Genomic DNA, 26,313 nt, shown 5'->3' on the forward strand with positions numbered 1-26,313 from the left:
TCAAATAAAAAAAAATTAATAAAAAATCGATCAAATTACTAGCTTGTAAAAAAATGTATGTAAATAAAATCGTCTGAAGTCGTTTACCTGCTAACCACATTACCTACGACAACGTTCGGTAATTACTCGTATTTCCACGCCGACAAAAAGACAGGTTTTAAAGTCATTGATCAGTATATGTGTGGGCGCATACGGAAAGGGACCTACCGACCAAAACGTAAATTTTACAGGAGAGCCGTTTAAAGTTTTGCGCGCGGTTATTTCTCTTGTTGTTACTGTAAGATTCGTAGGGGTATTCCAACTTCGAAGGTCCTACACTTTACCACACACTCACACACGCCCTCCAATGACCTCTACCGATCAGATTATGCACTGCATTCAAGTTTTTTCGATTATGAATTCTGTCATGGTTCACTTAGAAGCGAAAAATTTCGATGAAATAGGAGTTATTGGCGGGTTTGGGAGGTCCCATTCGATTCTCTAAGAGTTCCTACAACAATTTCAGGAAAAAAAAAATTTTTCATTTTTTGGTCGGTAGGTCCCTTTCCGTACGCGCCCTCACATATGGTAGTTACAGTATGTAGTATACTTATTCGCGGAGTTAATTACGATTAAAAAGATATTCCCTAATTAATGAATGAATAACGCACTCTACACATTATATCTACGTATTGTATTACACGAAAGTACATTTATAGGTGTCATATGCCAGTTGAAGGCTGTTCGAGAGAATAAAAAAGATTTTAAAAAAAGCTCAAACGTAGGACAGGTTTTAGAATAATATGACTTCTTAATTACGTATTGTAATTCGATATTTTGATGAGCTGCCAAGAGCACGTGATAGAGGAAATTCTTCGCGGACGAACCGGATTTTGCAATGGAAAAATACTCCATTGAAAGGGTGATACGACATTGTAATTTTATGCCTATTTTCCACTCATCGACTCATCGTCTCGCTGTCTCGCAATAATTCGATATCTTTGGGAAATCAAAATAGGTTTTCAATTGAGATCAATGCGATCAGTCTCAATCCGTTTGTCGTAGAATAATGTAGTTTATTTCGATTTAAAATATCGTCTCTTCGGATAGAATTTTACCATCTTTCGCACGACGACGACATCATTTTATTATTTTCATGTGATTAGTGCTCCTTTAAAATATTTTATCAACGTGTTTTATCTCGGTTAACATTTTTTCGAATTTATTGGCAAATTACTACAAAAAAATTATTGTGCTCGGCAGTGTCGTACGTTGGGCAACACATTAACCAAAAGAAAAAAGAAAAATGCAATTAAATTCGGTGAAATGCATTCATGTGCACCTGTTACCAATAAAGTTACACCTCATTATGAGAATAATGATTAGGTAGGTACATCAAAGTAAATTCATATACATGTTTGTGGCAATTTATTTTATCTACTGCGAACTGAAATGCAATATTTAAGATAAAAATTTGTTGCGTGATTTTTTTTTTACATTTTCGAGTTCATTTCAATGACATCGATTGCGATGTTTTTATGAATGAATGAATGAACTCGTAGGTAGGTAATGAGTAGCTCGTATGTCTATGCACAATGTATGTACTACGTAGGTGCTTTTTTTTAATTGGATCTAACGGAGAAAAAATGAGCACATGGTTTATGATGCATCTTCTAGGTCGTAATAAAGCATGTTGCTTGACGTCTTGATTACTCTATGGATATCAATTATAAAATAATATTTTAATCATCTGAAAATAAATATGTAGTAGGTTAGGTATCAAGGCTGAAAATATTATTCGCGAATATTAATGCATTTTTTAAAATTAGTCAAACCGTGCAAAGGTTATCGCGTAATAGGTATCTACTAGGTTTAGGTCGTCTTGTGCTTCATGCAAATCCATGTGACTTTTTCAGTTTTAATTGACTGATCTAGTTCGCTTCCATACTCGAGGCTATATTGGGTTGAACCTGTTCAGAAAGGAATATAATAGAAATGGGGGTTGTTTCATTTGACGGGAGGAAAAATTGAGGAAAAATTTGATAATAAGATTTGTTTTTAAAAAAAATGATGATATTTTGAATATTGGGGAAAAATTTGAAATCATATTTCGGATGAAGATAATAAAGATCAGTTTCCATGTTTTGTTTTTGAATAAGTTTAACAATTTTTTGAGCTATACTCGTAGAGCTGCTGTATTTTTTTACACTCTATACTAGCTCTGAAAATTCTTATTATTAAACCTCTCTGTTAAAAAAATATATTCAATATTCATCATTTTGTTTACCTAAAAAGAATAGGCAGGTACCCAATGAAACGTAGCGATTTCCAACTACGGTTTGATTACTCATTTGAGGAAATTCCTAAACAAGCGAACGACGTGAAATATTGTTTCAAATTAATTGACGTGGACGGATAATTGTAGTTATAATGGTGTCCAATAAGACGACAGAACTCCTGGTGTACTGTACGATTGTCTGGGTATTAATACTCGTAATGAAATTTCACTTCCTGGCTCAAGTTATCAATACTAAATGCTGATTAATCGTCTCCTGCTGATTAAGCACTACGTAGTTCGAAGTGTTTTCCTGCAGGTTGATCGATAAGTATCTGTATGAATGAAATAGCATTATACAGGGTGGGAAAAAATCACATTTCGAGTTGCGTCAATTTTTCGACGATGTTTCAGAACGAAAAAAAAATTGTATCACGATTTTGAGGATCACTATAAAAGGTTCTCAATGACACTTGGTGCTGAGTTTTTTTCATTTTTTCTTAAAATGTCTCAAAAATGAATCTTCTTACCTTAAAAACGAATACGAAGAAGCTGCTTGTGTAAAAATTTATTTTTTCACACTTTTTACCTGCTAGGGGTAATATTAAGAATTCAACAATTTTTCTCCAAGTTTCTGTAAGTCAGTATTATGCAAACCAACGACCACTCACTTGCTGAAAATTAAACTGTAATATTTATGGCATGTTACCAATAAATTAGGCAATAAAATAACATGTAATTTACCTAAAATATCCGTAATTTACCACAATTACTCAAAATTTACTCAAAATCACTTGTAATTTATCAAAATCAATATTACTCAAAATTCACCAATATTACTCAAAATTCACCAAAATTACCCAAAATTTACCAAAATTGCACAATTTACTAAAATTACTCAAAATTTACCAAAATTACCGAACATTTATAAAAAGATATCCATCCGTAATTTTGCAAAAATTTGTTCTTCAATTCCCAAAATTACCTGTAAATTACCAAAAATTGACCGTAATTTACAAAAATTTGTGTTAATTTACCAAAATTACCATTAATTTACCAAAAATTACTAATTTACCAAAAATTACTAATTTACCAAAATTACACAATTTACCAAAATTACCCAAAATTTACCAAAATTACCTAAAATCTATTAAAAAATATCCATCCGTAATTGTGCGATAATTTGTTCTTCAATTCCCAAAATTACCTGTAAATTACCAAAAATTGCCCGTAATTTACAGAAATTTGTGTTAATTTATCAAAATTTATCCTTAATTTTCCGAAGTTACCCTTATTTTATCTACTAAAATTACTCAAAATTTACCAAAAAAAAACTTACCAAAATTACCCAAAGTTTACCAAAATAACTCAGAATTTACCAAAATTATCCCGAATTTATCAAAGGTACTCAAAATTCAGCAAAATTACCTACCCAACATTTTCCAAAATTACTCATAATCTACCAAAAATTGTCTATCCGTAATTTTGTCAATCGTATTCTTTATTTCTCATAATTACATGCAATTAAACCAAAAATACCAGTAATTTACCAGTAATTACCGGTAAATTCTTAAAAAATACCGGTAATTAACCAAGAATTACTCAGTTGTACACGTAGTAATTCGCTAAAAATTTACTGTCATCTTACGGATATACGTAGTCTATTAATAACCGGTAATTTTCTGAAATCTGATCGGATATAAAGACGTATTTTAAATGTTGAAAATGGACCAACATTTTTCCATGTTTCAAAAGTTTGACAAAATACTCAGATTTTTTCAAAAAATTGTTTCCACTCAATTTGAATTTTGAAGTTGGAAAAAATGGCTCAGGAACAAAGTTAAGTTAAGTAGACATTTTTCAATCTTTATATCCTTCCAAGTATGATACTTCCCTTCAATGTAGCAGTCTGCATCCAAACATCCTATAAACTATCGATCAGAGCATTATGAGCCAATACCTATCTAACCCAAGCAGAAAGAGGACATAGCTGAAGTTGCATCCATGCTTCATTTGACCCGATCACCCAAACAGCCATCTCCCCCTTGACACTTCACCCCAAGACTCCTGAAATAAACAAAAAAAAGCACACACCATCTCGTACGTAACAATAATTTTCACTCAAAGAATGCAAGTCGACAAACCCGGTTACCCAGACCCAGAAGTGAACTCGCTGTACAGTGTACAGTGTACACACATCACCCTTTCGAAGAGACGCCTGCTTGTTTTTGCAGTCAGCTACACCAGAGTCATTGCTCTTTACCTCCGGGAGAGGGCGGATGAGTTACATAACAGCAAAACCAAAGATACAGCGAATTTCGCCCGCACCTTTCCCCCAGCCAACGAGCAATAGTAGTAGAATATCGTATGTAGTAGTAACAGCAACAGGAGCAGTCAGCAGGCCAGGCAAAACACCAATATTATGTATTTTAGAACTGGTTATTAATTTAACCGTTGGTTGTATACAGTACCAATGTCACTGTCTTGACCCAGTTAATATTACGTCAGTTGAACGTGTCTAGCTTGAACTCGCGCGTGCGCTTCGCGACGTCGGCGTCGCACCTACGCCCGCCCCATACACCGTCGTCGTCGCGCTCAAATAAACCAGTCTTATCTTTTTTTTAAAAATATTTTTTAAATATTTCATTTCGTGTCAGAATATTAATCGATAATATGTAACCTAAGTATGCGAAGAGCTTATATACATAGATAAACCTGTAGTAAGCGGGATAAATTCTTCTTTATTACATTGTATTGCGTTGACGCCACCTCAAGTAGACTATATTGTAACGAAGACGTCGTCAACAATTTCAAACAGCCTCGAGTATGTGAACTGCTGGAATTCTTGCCATTTTTTGTGCGAGGATTCTCGAAACATGATATAGAAATTTGGCGGATTGAAAGTAAAATTGTATTTGTGATCAATCTTAGGAAATCAGAGGGGTCCCTTCGCAATAGATTCCTAGATATTTTAAATTGTGACCTAAATGGAGTACATTTATAATCAAACAAATTATTCCAAAAAGGGAATGAATTTTAAAAAGTAAGTCAAACCAGAAGCCCCCTAAACGTGAATTTTTTTTTTTAAAAAGTACATACATATAGGTAATGAAATTTTTGTTATAAATTTTCAATATCAACGTCAAAATTTTTCTGAATAATCTCATTTCAACAATCTCAACTCTCTCGAACAGTGGCCTCTCAGTGTTTTAGAAATACAAGCAATGCCACAAAAAAAGTGAAATTGATTTGAAAATTTGAAATTTAAGGATTGTAAAAATTCTTCCGAAAACAGAGTTTTTCAATATGAAATCTTCCCAGGAGCTCAGAATTACGTTTTGGTTCTTCCAGGGCTGTCGAGAGGGGGGACAAAGGAGGCAGTTTGCTCAGGGTTCGCGCTTTCTGGAGAGCCCAGCATAACAAGGGTCTGTGATGAAAGAAAAACATGTTTTTTTACTTTTCAAAACACAAATTTTCGAAAGCTTTTGCCCTCACTCGGGCCTGTTCTCTATTCTTTTTCAAAATCGAAATCCTAAAAAAAATCTTTCAAATTTTACAACTTTAAAAGCCAAAAAATAAACTCCTTGCATAAAAAATCATCGTTTTTAGTTCTCTCGAAATACCTTACAAATTTTCAAGTTTTCGCCCTCGCTTTTTTTTCAAAATCGACTTCGTAAAAAAAACATCGTTTTTAGGCCTCTTAAAATCAAACTTTCAAAAACATTTTTCTTGTTTAAAATTTTTTTGAAAAAATTCACGTCTGGGCCCCCAAAAATCCAAAACAGGAAATGGAAATTCTTACACATCATATGAATATGGTATCAATCGGCAAAATTGGTATTTTTTCCTATATCAAGAGATTGGCAAATTTTCAGTTGAGCCCTCTCTTCCCCTCTCCCTCTCAGAAAACCTCTTTCTGTATAGTTTCGTCCCTCCAAAATTGGCTCTCAACGGCCTTGGGTCCTTCAGCATGGAACCCAAAAAGTCGAAAAAAAATGAAAATAATAAAACAGGAAGTAAATGATCCCATTTTCATGAGAAAAAAACTGCTCTTCGTCCCTTGAACAATTTTAAACCTCCCTTGTACACATTCCTTAAATTTGAAACACATTTTAAAACTTGAAATTAAAGACATTTGTTCTGAAATAAAGGGACAAGGGAGATTTTTTTTTGCAAACAAATTATTTAAAGACAATTTTTTTTAAGATATATATATATATTTTTTTTGGTGTTTATAATTGCTAGATTATTACACTCGCGAAGGAAGGAGGTTAGATTTGGTTAATTAGTTGACCCTGAAATTAAATAATTTTTTCACATTTTTTAAATTTAATTTCTCTGTTGTTTTTTTCTCAAGATCTGGGATCCTACATCTATGCGAAAGGGGACCGAAATTTGAGGAAGATTTTTTTTGTTTTGAAAAATGAATAATCTAGAAGAAATGAACATTTTTAACTGGCACTCTCTGAATTGAACAAAACCAACTCTATAGCTTAGATCAAAAGAGCTTGTCCTAACACTAAAAAAATCGAAATTTCGAACATTTTGAAACCTCTAGAGTGATTTAAAATTTTTGAAGAAAATTGAAAAATCGTCGGAGAGTCCAGAATAGTTTGAAGCTAGTTTTTGTTGAAATGCGACGGTTGAGTAGAAGGCATTATTCACATTGCTCTACTTTTTACAGAAAAAATTACATTTCACAAAAAAATGTTAACTGTTCATGAACAGCTTTCTCAAATTATTTTTAAATTTTCAAAAATTCGTCAAAAATCTATAAATGAACTTTAGGTCCGAAAAGTGTGGTGTGTGTGGGGGGGGGGGGTCAGACAATGCTGTTTTGATCTAGCTCAATTCAGTTGAAATCGGAGATGGCCAGTTCAAAACGTTGTTTTTGTTTTTTAGAAGAATTCTGCTGCAAACATTGTCCAATTGAAAGAGTTTTCGTTCACATTTTTTTGGATTTTCTCAAAAATTTTGGGAGACTCGCTCAACTTTTTTTTTCTAGGACTTATGCAAAATCAAAAAAATAATGAATTACTCGTACTCCATCATGAAATCCTGCGAAAGATTTTGTTCAAATTTAGGGCTTTTGTGGCCTGCGCAGCTGCGGGGTGTTGAAGTGCCATTTCTCAGTCATCATGTCTCTTCATGAAAGAAAAAAAGGTGACACGTGGTGTGATTTTTCCCATTTTTTTCAACTCTTTCATCTATCATAAGAAATTGATCTTTCACCTTCAGTTGAAAGTTGAGTTCTTGAGCTTTTCAAATTTCGATTTCTGATTTTGAATTTACAATTTATTTTCTTAAAAATTCGTCAAAAATTTATGAAAATTACGAGACTTACATAAGTACTCTCAACTTCACTGAGAATGAATTAAAAATTGTGGTGGTTATTTTACTGAATTTATGAAAATCAATATTTTTCTAATCCAAAAGTACATATCTATAATTTTCGTTCTAATGAATTTGTGGGGGGGGGGGGGGGTTCCAATTCAAATTTGGATTTAGGTTTTAGAAGATTGGTTGAATCTATCAAGTTGCAGTCCAATCTTGACAAAAATTCAACCAAGCCCATGGAAGATCAGTAGCGTTTCCTACGAGCCACCGAGAGAAAAATGAGCCTCTTCGTCAAGTTCAATTTTTCAAATTTATCGCCAATTTCCACGTATAAAATATGAATCTATATCAACGTGTAATTTTGAGAATCTTCATTTCACACAAAAATCAAAGTCGATTTTCAGATCAATTTTTCTCTGCGCTACATCTTTGCATACGTATTAAAACACGTAAAATAAAATTTATCTCCTCCATCTCGATTGGAACTCAAGACCTCAGCAACGAACGGCGGAAAAGCATATGGCGAAACCAGATGCATATTGCGTAAATAGCGTACTAGAATTTAGCGAATGTGGCCGTTGACTGGACGCACGCTGCACTGCAACTGGTTCTCTCGTAAGGAGAAGGACGCCGAAGAAGTGGAGTGTGGTGCTGCTGCGCTCGCGTCTCGTATGTCGTAGATCGTAGATCGTACTACGTAGACGACGACGTCGTCGACGAAACACGATAGAAAGAAATGAAAGGGAAACGTGTTTTACCATCTAATACATACATTACCCAGCTCATAGCTCTTATTTGGTACATACGTATAGCATAGCGTGTAGTATCTGGTTCAAATGATCGAAAAAAAAATCCCAGCAGACGTAGAGAAAGAGAAATAGATAGAAGGGTAAGGGGCACGACGAGCGTGCGAAAGCGCAGCCACCAATACGTCAGAAAGAAAGAGAAACAGGGAGATGGAAAAAGAAACAGGTTCGCGTTCTAAACATTGAAAACCATAAGCTAAGTAAATGGAGTTTTTTTTTTTAACGAATTGCATGAATAGAGCTGGATTCATTACGCGAGGTATACCATACCAACCTAGGTATACATACAAGACGACGATGTCATCATAGGCCATATAGTTTTGTAATTATACCGGCACAGTTCTAAACGTCATGGCTTGTTCTAAGTGCCTATTAAACGATGTAAAGGTACGCACACGATTATATTCCACTTGCCAATAGACAAGCTACTGTATTTACAACTAGCTACATACGTGTAAAGTCGACTTTTCTGTCTGCGTGCCCTCTCTCTTTCAAGGTACTGCCGCATGATTCTTCGAGGAAGATGGAAATTTCTTTATAGGACACTTTGTATTGTGTCAATTACAGCTTCATCGGTTTTGAAATTGGCGCAATGGCGACATCTTGGCGATAGCAGAATCCACCACGTATATGATTGAGCCATCTTGTCTACGAGTATATAGGAATTGTCTAGGGTATTTATAATGAGGAAAGGATGAATAGCGAATACCGAAGTATTGGCTAATTTCATTTCTCCATTTAACCGGGTTTTTTTAGATTTTCAACATTTTGTACTATTTTTTTTTTTTTAACGTAGAGAGACAGAGGTCTTTAAACGAAATCATGACGTAGAGATTTCATATATCGTTCGCGTGTGTCGAGAGATTTTTTAAAAGGAGCAGGTTCTTGATCAGTATTTTGAGTCCTGGGTGTCCTTTGTCCTATTTCGAATTAACTGCACTCGACGAGGAATTTTTTGAATGGGGGGGGGGAAGAGATTTCCAAGCAGACGTATTTTTTACACAATTCTTTAGTGATAATCTATACTCGACTAGAAATGATTTTATTTTGAAAGTTTCGATTTTTTTAAATTTCTCCCCCCCCCCTCTTACTCACTGAAAATTCAACAATAATTTTTTCAAAAACTCAGCATTAGAAATGTGCAACAAGATGATGAGGGTGAAAAAAACGTGACTCAGATTTTGACCAAATTCACGAAGATGGTAAAATCTCTCACGTGAAAACGTTATTCTATCCCATTGTCCTCCTCTTTTCTTCCCTCCCCCCTCCCAATCTGATTGTGAACAAAAATTCTACTTTTTTGACTCGAGTGGGTGCATTTTTTTTTATTTTGAAAAGTTGGAAGAAATTTGAAAAAAACGGTGGGGTATGAGATGCGACATACCAGAACAGTTGTGGGCAAAATTTCCTTTTTTTTATTTTTTTGGATAGTGTATTATATACTCATTTAAGAGTTATAAAATGAGGTCATATTTTTTTCGTTTTTTAAGTTTTTTTTGACATCACATCATTCATGAAGTGTTCAAAATCGTCAGTGTTTTCATGTGAGATGTAAAATTTCTGGAGAAAAAAATAAAAATAGAATGGTTTTTTTGCATTACAATTTAAAAAATTGAAACTTTTGAAATTTTGAACCAAAAAGTACCTAGATTTTGAGTCAGACATTCTACATTTTTTCCACTGGCTAGCTAGGTAGGTAGGTATTCATCTCACCCTTTTTCCAGTTTTTCTTTATCAAAAAAATTCCACAAATTTCGTATTTTGAGATGAGTTTGTATTTTCAACAGTTTTGTCACGATGTTTTAACAACTTTTGAACAGTTTTTTAAAAAATTTGAAAATTAAAAATTTTTTTTATGTTTTTACAAATTTTATGAAATCAATACTTTAGTTTTCTTAAAGTTTCTTTTTTATCAATTCTTTCTCTTTTTTTTAAAGGTCATTTTGAACAATATTTCAACTTTTTCATCAATTTTTATAATATTTAATTGAATTTCTTGCAACAGAAAAACAATTTGAGCCATTTTTACGAAATTTCTACCAATTTCATGATGGGTACTGATTAATTTGAATTTCTTACCAAAAAAAAAAAAAACAAACAAACAAACAAACAGCTTGAGGTATTTTTTATAGGACTTGATTTCTGCAAGCTTTTTGATGGTAGCAATTTTGACAATTTTTTTTAAATGAAGTTCTATCGAATTTCTTGCAACACAAAACATACAGTTCGACCAATTTTTTTCCAAATTTCATACATTTTTTTGTAAAATTGTTTTATAACTTTCATAATATTCTATTAAAAACTTTCATTATATATTGGGCGATTTAAACGAAATTTTTCACCAATTTTTGTAATGTTGGATTGAATTTTTTGCAATAAAATCAGCTTCAGCAATTTTCATGGAATTTGCATCAATTTTTGCAAACTTTTTGCAATTTGGAGCAATTTTTAAAATTTTTCACTTATTTTAATGACATTTTATTGAATTTCTAGCAACATGAAACAATTACAGCAATTTTTATCAGATTTTCATCGATTTTTAGACATTTTATTAATTTTTTTAGCCATTTTTGAGTTATTGTTTGTCAATTTGTAATTTTGTATGTACTATAAGTAGGTATACCTATTACATTGAATTCCGAAGTAAAAGTAAGTACCTATGATATTGAGTTGAGTTTTTTTGCAATAAAGACCAACTTCAGAAATTTTCGAAAAGATTTTCATCAATTATTATTGCACATGTTTTTGTAATTGGGGTAATTTTTACATTTTTTTGCATCAGATTTTTATCAATTTGTTACATGTTTTAAATGATTTTTGTTTTTGCTTTATGATATTTTTTGTGATACGAAAAAAATAGTTCGAGGAATTTTTACATTGTTTCCATCAAGTTTATGATATTTCGAGAAGTTTTCGCCAAATTTTTGACCAATTTTTATGAAATTGTATTACATTTTTCATAATGTGGAATAATTTTAGTAATTTTTAGGAAATTTTAATCCATTTTTACAAAATTGTAGGTGTGTAATTTCATACAATTTTTATATACTCGTATGTGGAATAATGTCATAACGTTTCATTGAATTTCCAACAGCGAAACACAATTTAGGTAAACAAATTTCACTTAGCTATTTTTGGTTAAAATTTTACAGCATTTTTAGCATTTTCTTTGATGACATGTTGTATTGAATTTTTGGTAAACTGAGAAAAAAGCAACAAAAGCAATTGTATAAGCAAGATTTCCATCAATTTTTTTCAAATTTTATGCAAATACGTCTTTTAAAAATAAACCAGAGTTTGATTTTTATGATCAGGAGAAATGCAAAAATCTTGGAAAAATCGAAAATCGTGCTGAACAGCTCTAAAATGACCGGAAATTGTGGAATTTGGTTTGGAGCACCGGGAGTCGATCTTAGCTCCAAAATTGATTTTCATCATTTTTTACTGAAAAAGTACTCGCTTGAAAAAAAAAAACATGAATTTCGCAAAATCGACATTTTTAAATTTTCAAAAATTCTCCAAAAATCAGAAAATCAATTCGAATTACTGAAATTTTGGTTTAGAAGGTCTCAAACCATGCTCTTTTTTCAAAAAATCGCATTTTCGTTCAAATAGGAGTCTTAAACTCCTCAAGTCTTTGTCAGAAGTATCAATTTCAACAACAACGAAAAAATATGCTTATAGAAAAAAATTATAAAATAACCGTTGAGTCTGTTAAATTTATGCTTTCCATAGTTTGGGAAAAAAATCAGATTTTTTCCAAAGACTTTATCTTTGAAGAAAACTAGAATTTTTAGAAAAATCAGTGAAGCCTGAGGGGAACAGAATATTTGCGAGTCTATTTTTACCTAGGGGAAAAAATGAGAAAACTTGAGAAATTCTTGTAAAAATGTTTGAAAATGATATACACTTTTACAACATCCGTGTCATATTTAAAATAAACTGGTTTTTTTGATATTTGTAAGTATAAATTTTATTTTTTTTTTCCAAATCGATCCTTTCCTAAATAAAACTAGTTTTTTTTTTTAGTTAGGTAAGTATTTCATTAGGTACATAACTTATTTTAAAAATAATTTTTGGCTTAAAATAAAAAAAATGGATACCAATACAAAATATGTACTTATAAATCTATACAATCTGAAAAAAAAATACCAAGGTTAAAATTTCTTTACCGGAAACTGACCAACGTGACGACTCGAATGTTGATACTGTACAATACGAGTATATTTATGTAACAACGCACAGGAATAAAATTGTCCACAGAAGATCCTGTTGGAAAAAACGTTAGAAAAGGGTAGCGTTGGGGGGGGGGGAGGAGGAGGAGAAAGACGTGCAAATTTTAATAACATTATCTCCACATTTCCAAAATATGTGAACATGTGTTTTTAATCCGATCACCGAACTGGTTTATTCGAATGTCGAATGAGTTTTACGTGTTTATTTATTATAATATTCGTACAGTAGGAAGGTAATTAGTGATGAACTTTATTCGATTATTACCCACGAAATATTCACCCAAGTCATCGTCTCACCTTGTCAATGTGTAATTAACGTTACATTTAATGACATTTTGATTGATAAACGATGTGATTTTTGTCTCATCTGCGCCTTCTTTTTTTTTTTTTTTACTTACGTGCAATTGGAAAATTATTAATTTTTTCGTCGATTGAAAATGACCTAAATAATTCAATTTGTACGATGAAGAAGCTCGAAGGGCGAATTTAATGGGTGACGATTGACAGGTGGTAGGTAGATTGATTGAATATGATGATTTTAAAATTTACGACGATGAGACGATGATGATCGTTTTTCGATGAGGTGTTCATTAATGTTGTGCTTTTTGAAGGTGATTACACTTTTTCTCGCCAAGTTTTCCATATTTATTCAAATTCATGGGTATAAGATGTGTGAATGGAAAAAAACTGTGCCAATATAGAGATGAGGACTTATTCCAGTAAATGTGACAACTTGAAGGTGTAATTACGTCACGACAATGACAATATCCTTATTTATGATCAATTAATTCCCATATCTACATAGTTGGGTACGAAATATGATTTTTTTTTTTTTGAAAAAATGAAACGTGATTTTTCTAATTCTTGGCTATTGCACGTGTATTTCTTACCATGAAACGCTGTTGGCAATTTATTCGATGGTATATAATCCTAATTCTAAAGTGCTACATTGCATGCAATTTAACCAGTAACTACGTATAAAAGCTTCAAGTATACTTTGACTATAAATCTTGATTCACAAAATAACTTTATTTTCGAATGCCAAGCAGCCAAGGAAATAAGTATTCGGTATCTAAGCGGCACGGTCGTGCCGCCCCCCCCCGCCCTCCCGTTCCGAGATTTCCATGGAAATCCGCGGAAAAGGCCGAGAATGTCCGATATACGGCCGACCGTGCACTGCTTATTATTCTGTAATCATTTGGAAATTTATTTTAAAAATTATGTATCTCGTAAATGGTACATTTTTAATACAAAATGAAATAGTACCTAGGCTTATTTTTACGAGCTCTATCTAGGTACACCAAAACCAATACTGTATGTTGAATAGTTTTTAAGATACGAAAATACATTTTGCATTTACCCCAAATTTATTGCAAAATTTTTTGTCAGCCATTTTATGGCAAAACTACTGAACGGATTTTGATGAAATTTTGAATACTGCTATGAATCGTCTTAATCAAGACATTGTCGTCGAGAAAATTCTAAAATTCTCAATTTTCACTCTTTCTCCCCGTTTTTGACCCCCTAAAAATGTTAAAAATTTCCCGAAAATAACAAAAGGCACTAGTCCTATGTTCAAGGTACCTATATTTAAAATTTCAGCTCTCTACAATTTATAGTTTTCTCTGTAGCCTTGTCTAAAGGATATATTTTGTATGAAATCAGTGTTGATTTATTTGCAATCAAAATATCTCTATATAATTTGCTGAATCTATCCCCTTGCTAGGCATTTAATTAAAAATAGAAATTATTGTATAGGGAATTTCACTATCTCAAATTTGACAACACGTATTAGTAGATTGTTTTCGGCTGGAAATGCAATTTGTTGTTGTTTTTGGGTACGTAGGTGTAGTATTTTTCCACGAATATTGTAAAAAATAAATAATTGAAAAAAATGAACAGTAAAACTGTAAGTTTGTGTCCTGCTAGTAACATAAAATGCTACTTTAGTCACTCTTGTTAATTCCTTCAGCAATAAAATGCGCATCTTTCTTCCATATTCATGTTTAAAAATGTTGTCAGAATAATGAAATATGGAATAGCATTTCAAGTCGTGAATATTATAGAGTAATTAATTATAGTAATAGTAAGTACAATACAGCAGATCAAAGTATTTATTCGCAATGGCAACTGCCGAACTGGCAGGTAAAACATAGACTTTGGTATCAATATCAAACCAAATCAAATCTCATCACCATAATAAAATACTCCTTTAGAATCTTTGGGATCAAAAAAAAAAAAAAAATCGATACAAAACATAAATCGTAAGTTGACCAATAAGGATGGTGATACTTTAATTAACCAAATTCAAGTATTGACTATTGTCATAATGATGTTGCTTTTTTCATGTAACCCAATCAAGAAACTGTATTTTATTTATTTTTTCAACTTGTACTAGTAGTTTCCAGGCTAATTTTAATGTACTCCTACCTATAAAATCTGCGTTTATTCAAGTACCTACTTTTATCCGAAAAAATTGCTTGCAAAGATGTAACTAGGACTTCAGTCTGTTAATAACAAATAATGAGTCAGATACAACAGTCATGACCAGTGTGATGCCGAGGAGTAATTAATTTTGACGATAATTTATTATCTAACAAATACTAGGCAACAATTTTTGACCTTTTTTTGTGTTTGGGTTGAAAATGGGCTTAATTGATAGTTTAGAACCTAAAACAAAAAACAGAGTGGGATTCTTTAATTTGAGTTGTTTTTGTGATGAGGAGAGATGATCAAAGTTGCAAAAATGGCCGTTTTTGCCCTATTTTTGTCATAAAATTTACAAAAATCATTATTTTAACCAATGAAATTACTTTCCATGAATATCGCCTCGTAACAAATTCTTTACTAGGTATTGATAAGATGGCTATTCACCACAAAATCTCTTTTCTAAATCATAGAAATCAGGTGATGATAAACAAATTTCATTAAAATTTCTCATTCAACGTCAACCTATGTACCTATAAAACAAAACTGCCCCCCTTGAATCAAAAAGAAATAAAATCGAAATAGGTAATTGAAGCACTTCAACGTTTTCTTTTCTCTATCCTGATGAAATATAAATATCAACACAAGCGTCTTTATCCTAAAACCAGTTTCATAAATATAAAACAAACAAAATATGCAAATATGAATCAGTAGATAATGTGATTTTGAGAAACTATGAAAGAAAATATAGGAATAAAGGAATATGAATATTATGTAAGTAATTTGAGAATTGGGTTATCAAATGCATTAAAAAAATTATCTGATATCCGCAAAAAAATCTTTGGGAAAGAATTCTAACCCCCCACCCTCCCTCCAAGGAAAGTTATTACAATTATGAAAATAGAGGTTGGAATTGACAAATTATTTTACCGTAAACTGGGGTAACATTGAAATCGCGGGGTAACATTGAAGGGTGCGGTTTTTCATCATATTATGCTCCATGGCGGTGGAACTATGAAGTATGGAACAATTCTGACACCGGGAATGGATAGAGTACACTTTGGCGATTATTTTTCCTATTTTATCATTTTCAACTAGTGGTTCCAACACCAGTGAAAAAGCAAGCGAAAAAAAGTGCTGTTTTTATCAATTTTAATTAACATGAAAAGCTTGGTGTCTGGAATTTTGAATTTTCAAAGAATGAGTCAAGTGACATTATAGATATGTTGGTACATCTCCCGACTATAAATTAGCGCATTTGTTCATGTGCCAAAGTTGTTCCCTGAGGAGTAAAAAAATAATATTCAAACTGGGGTAACTTTGAAGTCTATAAAAAAATCATGAAATTTTGGTAAAATTGGACGAAAATGCATGAAAATGCTTGTAAACTTGTTAAAAACGATGTGAAAACTTGAAAAACAGCTCTAAAATCATTAAAAAATCATAAAATTGGATCAAATTGGCCAAAATGCATGAAAAACGCCTGAAAACTAGAAAAATTCCAAATTATCATTTTGGAGCACTCTTTCATAAATTCAATTGTGAATATGGATCATTTTGTAAGTACTTGACGCGTATAAAGTGACCAAAAAGTGAATACTCATGTTTTTGATAATTTTTGACCTTGATTGAAGCACATTTCAAGGGGTCTTCAAAGTTACCCCAAACGCTGGGTAACTTTGAAGGGCACTTCTTTTGGCTCTTGCGCTTGACAGGAAAAAGGTAGGCAATTTCTGTAACCGCCAAAACGTAGTGCTGACATAGCTTTATCAAAAGCACCATACACATTTCCCCTACCTCCGCCATTCATACCTCTAAACATAAAAAATACTGAAAAATCCTTCAATGTTACCCCAGTTTACGGTAAATAAAATTAATAATGACAGTATCAAAATTTATTGATATAAATAGAGTAAATCCCCGCCATTCAATACATTACTCAATAATTTTGAGTACAAATGTACATTTTGAAAATGTGGTTTGGTTAAAAAACAATTGTAAAAATGATCCATTAGCTGTCAATGGAGATGAGAAATGAAAAATTATTGAAAAAAATAATGATAATTAAAGTAACAAAATTTAATGATATAGATAGAGTAAATCCCCGCCATTCAAAACATTACTCGACGATTTGAGTATGAACCAAGATTTTGAAAATGTAGTTTTACAAAAATGAAATATTTTATATAATTTAACTGAGAACTGTTTATGATTGAAAATGGTAATGCTTCAAGAAATTTGCAGTAATATTCTCTTGTCAAAAAAAAAGGGCGGACAAAACCACAAATTTCTTAAATGAACGGGAAATGATACATTATGATGAATAAAAAAAATTTAGAAAAAGGTTTTGTCCGCCTTTTTTTTTGACAAGAGAATATTACTGCAAATTTCTTGAAGCATTACCATTTTCAATCATAAACAGTTCTCAGTTAAATTATATAAAATATTTCATTTTTGTAAAACTACATTTTCAAAATCTTGGTTCATACTCAAATCGTCGAGTAATGTTTTGAATGGCGGGGATTTACTCTATCTATATCATTAAATTTTGTTACTTTAATTATCATTATTTTTTTCAATAATTTTTCATTTCTCATCTCCATTGACAGCTAATGGATCATTTTTACAATTGTTTTTTAACCAAACCACATTTTCAAAATGTACATTTGTACTCAAAATTATTGAGTAATGTATTGAATGGCGGGGATTTACTCTATTTATATCAATAAATTTTGATACTGTCATTATTAATTTTATTTAAAATAATTTGTCAATTCCAACCTCTATTTTCATAATTGTAATAACTTTCCTTGGAGGGAGGGTGGGGGGTTAGAATTCTTTCCCAAAGATTTTTTTGCGGATTCTATTTTTCTCGAAGCAGGTTTTCAATGTCTGGCTCGTGGCTCATACTAAGTTATTACAAATCCAGCACCTGTAATTTTAATATGGTTACCTATTCAAAATCTGATATACCTATACTTATATCCAAAAATTATTACCAAAAATGTAATAATTTTTTAACGCACGTTATGGTCTCATTTGGACCAAAAAGATGATAAGATAATGAAACCCTACGACAAATAGAATTTTAGTAGATACACGAGTTGTAATTAAAAATTCTATCAAATTTTCGCGTGTAGGAAGAGGAACAAGGATGTCGAAGATAAGTCAAAAATCACAAAAATATACCAACTCGTGCTTTGCGTGATGTATTTCGAAGTAAATATTTACCTCATGTGTATGTATTTATGTGTGCTGTACCGATTCGGGACAAAAATAATACATATGTATGTGTACAGACGTACTGTGAAGTGGCATTTTTGCCAAAAATTTAAATCCAATTATAAAAATAATGGAAATGCTCTACCTATGGTGTGTCGTTTTGGGTATAATTAACGTGTTCGCGAGTACGTAATTTATTCACGTACGTGTGTGTAATTTTTAGTTAATTTTTTTCCTTTTGTTTTGTGATTTCAGTGAAGAAAGAAATTCTACATGGAGTCAGTGGGGAATTTCGATCGGGCGAATTGACCGCCATTATGGGTCCTTCGGGTGCTGGCAAAAGCACCCTGCTGAATATACTCGCTGGTTATATGTAAGTCGATTGAAAATTTTCTCTTATATCATGTAGACTAGATTCTCTATTTCAACAGTACTATTTTTCAAGAAAAAAGCTTGCAAAATAAAAAAAGATTTCGTCTGAAAAAATATTGTCTAAATTATGAAGAAAATCGATCACTATCAAATCGCGTTTTCCTGCACCCCCCCTCCCCCCAGATCAACATAAAAATGCACAAAATTTCAGGAGCTAAATTTTTGGGTTCAAAAATTCGAAATACCTAATCAAAATTTTACCAAGTAGATCCAGAGAGCTGAAATTTGCCATGTACCCAGTTTTCGACTCTAAGAATTGATTGGAAACAGTTTCAACCCGTTTTAAGGAGTTCGAGAGCCTCCAGCAAATTTTTGAATATTGAAATTTTTGTTGGTCGTTTTTGGAGCCTCCAGCAATTTTTCAAAAAATTTCAGTTCTCCCAAAAATGCCATGAAATCTGTTGAAATGAATTTTTACAACTAAAATTTTGCACAATGAAATTGGAAGGCTAAAATTTACATTAATATGCTACCTAATTTTAATATGCTGAGTCAATTGAAGATAATTTCAAGTCGTTCTGGAGCCTTCAGCCATATTTGAGAAATTTGAGGTGAATTTTTGATACCGGTCAACAAATTTAGAAAAAAAAAGAAGACCGACTTCTCTTCAAATAAGAATCTTTTACGAACGTGTTTACAAGATTAAATAAATTGATTGATTTCTTGGTGAATCATTCGCAAACGGATCAATTAATTTACGATTGATTCGGTTTTTGTGAAACTATTGTATAGGAATTGGTCTGTTCTCAAGCGAAGTGAATCGAATCGAATCATTCACAACCGATTGGCGATTGAACAAATTGATTGATTTCTAGGTGAATCATTCGCGAACGAATCGATTCGTATTAGTGACTCGTTCGCGAAAGAATCGATTCGTATAAGTGATTCGTTCGCGAACGAATTGATTTGTATAAGTGACTCGTTCGCGAACGATTCGATTCGTATAAGTGACTCGTTCACGAACGAATCGATTCGTATTAGTGACTCGTTCGCGAACGAATCGATTCGTATGAGAGACTCGTTCGCAAACGAACCGATTCGTATTAGTGACTCGTTCGCAAACGAATCGATTCGTATTAGTGATTCGTTCGCGAACAAACTGATTCGTATAAGTGACTCGTTCGCGAACGAATCGATTCGTATAAGTGACTCGTTCGCGAAAGAATCGATTCGTATACCTAAGTGATTCGTTCGCGAACGAATCGATTCGTATAAGTGATTCTTTCGCGAACGAATCGATTCGTATTAGTGACTCGTTCGCGAACGAATTGATTCGTATAAGTGACTCGTTCGCGAACGAATCGATTCATTTACTCAATTTTTGGTGAATCATTCACGAGCGAATTGAATTATATTTTTTGTGAATCATCCGCGAACGAATTGATTCATAAATTAAAGAATTGATCAATTCGTTGGCGAATGGTTCTTTCAAAAAATTGATCAATTCGTTCACGACTGATTTACCAAAGTCGAGGGTCGTATTATAGTACCTATTTTGTAGGAGTAGTGCAGGCCTAGTGAGATTTCAAGTTTTATTGAAATTGGTTCAGCCATTTTCTAGAAAAAATGTTGAAAAAAAAATTTGTCGCGAAAATAGAGTATAAACTAAATTTAAGCTTTTTAGGTCAATTTTCTAAAATTTTGATTTTTTTTTCAATTTTGGTCTAAATTTAAATTTTTTAAAATTTGCCTTAGCGCTTGAAATTTTGGCTGGTGGAATATTTTGGGTTTCTCTTTCGATTCCTTTTTATCCGGTTCAAAATTTGTGTAAATGTAGTTTTTAATGGCACTTAGTAAAAATCTGGATGTTCGAAAATATCGCTGGTGGCTTCACAACGGCTTGAAACTACCTCCAGTCCACTCAGCGTATTAAAATTAGAATAGAAAGTAAATTTTGAGCTTTGCAGCTTCCTTAGGTAAAATTTTGTAAATTTGCCGGAGGCTCCAGGATTCACCTAAACAGCTCAAATCTGTTTTTAATCGAATCGACGAGCTGCGAAAATGAGGTACATACCAAATTTCAGCTTTCCAGATGAATTTTCTGAAATTTTGACATTGTTTTTTTGCATTTTTGATCTTTCAATGCAAGTCTATAGGATTAAACAGGGAGATTTGTGGGAGGAAGTGTACGTAAGAAGGTGCAGCTGAAATGTAATCCTGTCATAAGTCTGATTTTTAGAATCGATTGAAGCAGGGGAATTGCGATTCCGAGGTGATGAGTTGATTTGTGCAGTAAGGTAAATAGGAAAGTTGAAGATCTCAAATTTTAAAAAAATATTCAAAATATCGCCAATTTTTGCAACAAATTCCTCAAAACTTCTGCTGCCTCCGATGAACTTATGACAGGATGACATTTTCAGCTGCCTAAGATGACTACCCAGTATTAAAATACAACGCCTTCTAGAGCGATTTGAAAATCTGGAGAAAGTCAACTTTTGCTGAAGGTTTCAGATCGGCTCGAAAATGATGGAAATCGATTCTAGTTATCGAATTTTGAGTTATTTTTGCCAAATATCGATGATTTTAGATTTTTTTTCTTTGAGATTTTCAATCAGCAAAAATCATCGTCTCGGATTTGTGTGTTGCCTTGCTTTGACTGATTCAAAATGTCAAAGTTATGGAGTTGACGTGTTGTAAATGTTTCCTTGATAAGAAATTAACAAATTATGCTCCAGAATGGAACTTGAAAAATAATATATTGTTTATCTGATAATATTCTGACAATGTTTCGAAAAATTACCGAGTTGATTTGATTCCCTGCCAAGTTTCCCTTCATCACTGAAATAATTTACAGCCTCAAAGCACTGAATCTTGCAGTTGTACATATAACAAATGATTTGTGTACGTATTGTATTAGGTAATTAAAAAAAAAAAAAAAAAAAAGAATTAAGTAAGTAATCATTTGAATACAAAACATGGCTTACAAAACGTGAGCTTTATCAAGTATTAGTAGGTACCTAGCTAGTACCTACATTTTCAATTTTTTTTTTCAAATCGGATAAATCATTACTGCCAAAAATCATATGATTAAGTAATGAATCTTGAGGATTGGAAGCATTAGTAGGGTATTAATGCACCTACCTAGACATTTTTTTGGTGGCTTGATTAAAAAATTATGGTTCTTTTTTTCCTCTTGTGATGCTGTATTGAACCCAAACTCCTTCGGATGATCATCGGTCATAATAATTCTTATTCTGATGATCTGACGTTGACTTAAAATGTAAGAAATCAGAATGCTCGGTTGGTTCTTTGTTGATGGCTCATGGCTGGCTCATGTGTAGTAAAATTTCTAAGTTCATCAGCACATAAGCACAGGCAGAGGCATGTTCCTCTTTCTTCGCCGTTCTTTATTATGGAAACATTCACACATAATGATCAGTTGATCACTAATGACGTAGGTAGTGTACTCGTACTCATCACCGGCTTTTTTTTTCATTACAAAGGTTAACACAGCTCGAAGAATACAAATTGGGTTTCATTTTCGGGAACTAAGTGCTAGTTGATTGATCACATGATCATTGTTCAGTGTTCACCACGCCTGTCTCGTGCTAATGACAGTCACGTTCGAGCATTCGAGATTATAATATATTTATGTACCTATAAATACTTTTTCAAAATTATATTCCGAATAATAATATCGCCTAACCCAAAGAAACAGATTCTTTGACTCTTTGTCCACATGTCCAGTGTCCACTCAGATGCGCGAGATCCAATTGACGTCAATGAAATAAAAAGCTCGCCAGCATTTTCAATTCTCAGCTATCAAAATTCTATGCTATGGTGTACGTGTTGAATCTTTACGAGCAAATTATCGTCTGGGTTAATTACTCGTACACACTTTAACGCGTGTGAAATGTTCTCGCGGTATTTGTTTGAGTTTGATACGTGCTTTTTGGCAATCAATTCACGCCGAGTTGTAATGTACAGGGTGTTTATAAGACGTTTTCTGTCCGTAGGAATTACAAAATGATCATTTTTTTACGTTTTTTAGGCATAGGGAAAGGAAATTAAATGAAAAATTGGCGTAAAATTGCATTAGAAAAAAGGGGTAGAAAATTTACTCAATTTATATTTAAATTTTGAATTTTTTAAAAAAATTTTCAATGATTTGAAAAATAATAAAACGATTATTTAAATGCCCAATATTTCAGTTTTTTGACATTTGAAAGCTAATTAAATGGAATTATTTTTTAGTCAGATTTTTTCAGTTATTTAAGATTTTGTAACCAACATTTCAGCTTTTGATGTTAATTTTTGGATTTTTGACAATTTTTTGAAAATTCAAAAAATTTGTTTTCAGGGTGATTTTTAAATTTTTCACTGAATATACATTTTTTGAGCGAGTTATTAAACCAATAATACATAAATGTATAATTATTCCTTCAAATCTACTCTCCCACACATCAACAATTAAAGTTGTATTCGGGCATTCTGGAGCCTCCATCTCCAGAAACTTCAAATCGCACTGGAGGGTCAAAAATGAGCTTTAGATGCTTATAGGACATTCTCTCAAATTTTTTTTAGGTAGTTAACGTGGAATTTCAGGGATGACAGTTCGAAAGTAGATTTTTGACCCAAAGTATAAATTCCAGGAAAAAAATCAAATTTTCAAAAAAGGTATATTACGAGTGGTTTTTTCGGAAAGATATCGTCTAGTGTGTCTAAACGACCACCTGATTCGAAAACAATCGCAATTCGACTTTTCTGGAGCCTCCAGCGAGTTTTCAAATTTCTCCAGAAATTTTCAAATCGCGCTGGAGAGGCCAAAAATGAACTTTTGAAATAGTCAAGAAGGTTCTCAACAGTCAACAAGCGTCGACCAAAGTTAGACGTTCTGAAGCTCATTTCCGTCCCTCCGGAGCGATTTGAAATTTCTGGAGAAAATTGAAAAATCGCTGGAGTCTCCAAAAAGTTCAAATTGCGGTGTTTTTCGAGTCGAAAATTCAAGTATAGATACATCAGACAATATCTTACTGAAAAACCAGCTCGTTGTGCACTGTTTTTGAAAATTGTTTTTTTTCACTTTTTTCTGGAATTCACAAATTTGTCGAATATTCACTTTAGAATTAACACTCCTGGAATGTCATGGTAACCGCTTGAAATGGTCGAGAGAGTTCTTAATAAGCCCTGATCGAAGTTTAAGGTACTGAAGTTCATTTTTGACCTTTTCAGACTGGTTTGAAATTTCTGGAGAAATTGAAAAATCGCTGGAGGCTCCAGAATGACCAAAAATTAGTAGTTTTTGGTGTATGGGAGTTGAACTGAAAAAATTATTCGCATATTTCCTTTCTTCCAAAAAAAAATATTGTGTCTTATGAGAGAGTTTGAAGATTGCCTTTGAAACGAGCTTTTTAAATTTTTGAATTTTCAAAAATTCGTCTAAAATCCAAAAAATGAACTTTAAGGCTTACGATTTTGGTTGGTTAGGTTGAAGACATGCTCTTTCGATCTACGAGTATGTAGCTTGGTATCGTTCAAATCGAAAAGTGCCAGTTCAAGAAGTTTCCTCGTAAGAATTGAAACATATCCCCCCTTCTCATAAAAAATTGCTTGGTTATTCTTGAGATCTGATAAATTTTCATAAAAATGCACCAGTGCTACTTGCAACACTCATTCATCAAATTTTTTATCAACTATGTAATGAATTTTTAAAAGTGAATAATTACAATTTCCAGGGAAAAGTTGAATCGAAATTATACTTAACATACCAAGTACATATGTATTAACATTTCAAGTGATCGAAAAAAAATTGGTACAATTCGTTGAAATAAGCATTACGTGAATAAATTTTTGAAATTGGATTTGTATAAATACTTGCTTTGTAATTTAAGAAATTAGATTGACCTTCAATGCTATTTCATACTTGATATAATTGCGCAGGTGCCTGAAAATGCACGTCATTTCGAGATTGTTATTTTCGAACTTTTTTTTGGAAAAACATATTTTTGGATCAGGATTGAAATTGGCTGTAAAATTCTTGTATTTTTCAAATAGTTACCTACGTAAATACAAATTAAAAAAAAAGAAAAACTGAATCATTTTATGCATATTTTTAGAACCTAGGTATGCAGTTTTCACCAATTTTTCAAAAGAATGAGAAAACTTCACAGACATAAGGTACTGTATAGCTAAAATCTAATAAATCTCGTATCGAGTCCTCTCGATTTTCTTTTTCAAACCATCGCTGCAGCTTTTCTATATTAGGCAAGGCATAGGCACTCCATTGTCCAATTTTTTGTTCACTATATTTCTTTGGTACTTACTGATGATATAATAAACCAAATCATCGGCTCGAGTGATGATAACCTTGGCTGCTTTTTTCGTTTTTAATTCGATTCACGATGATGGAGGATGGCGGGGACAAGTATACGAAAATAGAGAACCGATAGAAGCAGTTGTTTGAAAATTCATGTTGAATTATTCAATCTTTTCGTCTTCGTCTGCGTTTCCTTGTTCTAACGAATGATTCGTATGTTTCTCGACGTAGCTTTGGTGTGAAAATGATTCAAAAATTGACGAAATATCGTTTGGTGTGCAGATCATTCATAACACCAGGCAGCTGACGTGAGATGAACGAGAGCAAATTTAGAGCAATTGGATTTGCTTCGATTCCTAAATAGATCATACTGTGGATCTTTTTAGGAGATGGATGGAGGATGGAGGATGGATGATGTACTCAACCCAATCTTTATAATAATAAATTGAAATTACCAACTTCCATACTCGAGTATATAAAACCAAAAAAATAACATCTAATTGCATCTGATTTTTTTTACGTAGATGCACCAAGATACCCACACAGGTCAATTATTTATTACCTACATTTCTATTTAGGATATTGTGATAATTCCACGTTGATTATCATCAATCTGACGGTCTCGTTATGCACAAAAAAAAAGTTGTTATCGTATTTATCAGTATAAATTATAAATCTTATTCGTATATCGTATCTCATGTGCACCTATTGTTACGTAATAATATCGGTATAATTACTCGTGTTCGCAGACAAACCGGTAGCCAAGGTACCGTACTCGTTAACGGAGAAGATCGAAGGATACCCGGCATACAACATTTTTTAAAGCTCAGCTGCTATATTCAACAAGACGATGCACTAAGACCGCTATTGACCGTACAAGAGTCGATGATTATGGCCGCTCATATGAAATTAGGATTGAAAGTTCCTATGTACAAGAAACTAGAACAAGTAGGTCGATATTTTGTTTCGTGTGACATTTTCCAGCATGCAGATATCATTGAATCAAAATCATTCAATTGATAAGTACATACCTACGACTACGAGTTTACGTTACCTTGAATTATGATTATGTTGTTATTAAATTTTATTTTTACATATGCATACTTTTATACTTACTTAGTAAAACGCCCCAGTTATTAAAAATGGCCCCTGAAGTGATCGCATCGGTGAATGGTCTCGTGGTTTGGTATATTTGAGTAATTTTTTGATTGTCGTCGTCGAATTAGCGTTAGGGTCTATTTCGTAAGAAATTGAACTAATACGTAAATTATTGATCTTAGGCGATTTTGATTTATAGAAATTCTAAAATATTATAATTGTGGACAACTTTAATGATATATTTTT

At 32.5% G+C, this 26,313-nt stretch overlaps 1 protein-coding gene across 1 annotated transcript in view; it reads left to right on the top strand.

Annotated features, from left to right (window-relative positions):
• The window catches only part of LOC135849034 (ATP-binding cassette sub-family G member 1), a 94,833-nt gene that overhangs the window by 50,611 nt on the left and 17,909 nt on the right, over positions 1-26,313 (top strand). The window contains exons 2-3 of the mRNA XM_065369171.1: positions 18,537-18,654; positions 25,719-25,917. Of these exons, the coding sequence (XP_065225243.1) occupies positions 18,537-18,654; positions 25,719-25,917 (317 nt within the window). The remainder of the gene's footprint in view (positions 1-18,536; positions 18,655-25,718; positions 25,918-26,313) is intronic.

The sequence above is a fragment of the Planococcus citri genome, chromosome 5, assembly GCF_950023065.1.
Source record: "Planococcus citri chromosome 5, ihPlaCitr1.1, whole genome shotgun sequence".
Classification (NCBI taxonomy): Eukaryota; Metazoa; Arthropoda; class Insecta; order Hemiptera; family Pseudococcidae; genus Planococcus; species Planococcus citri.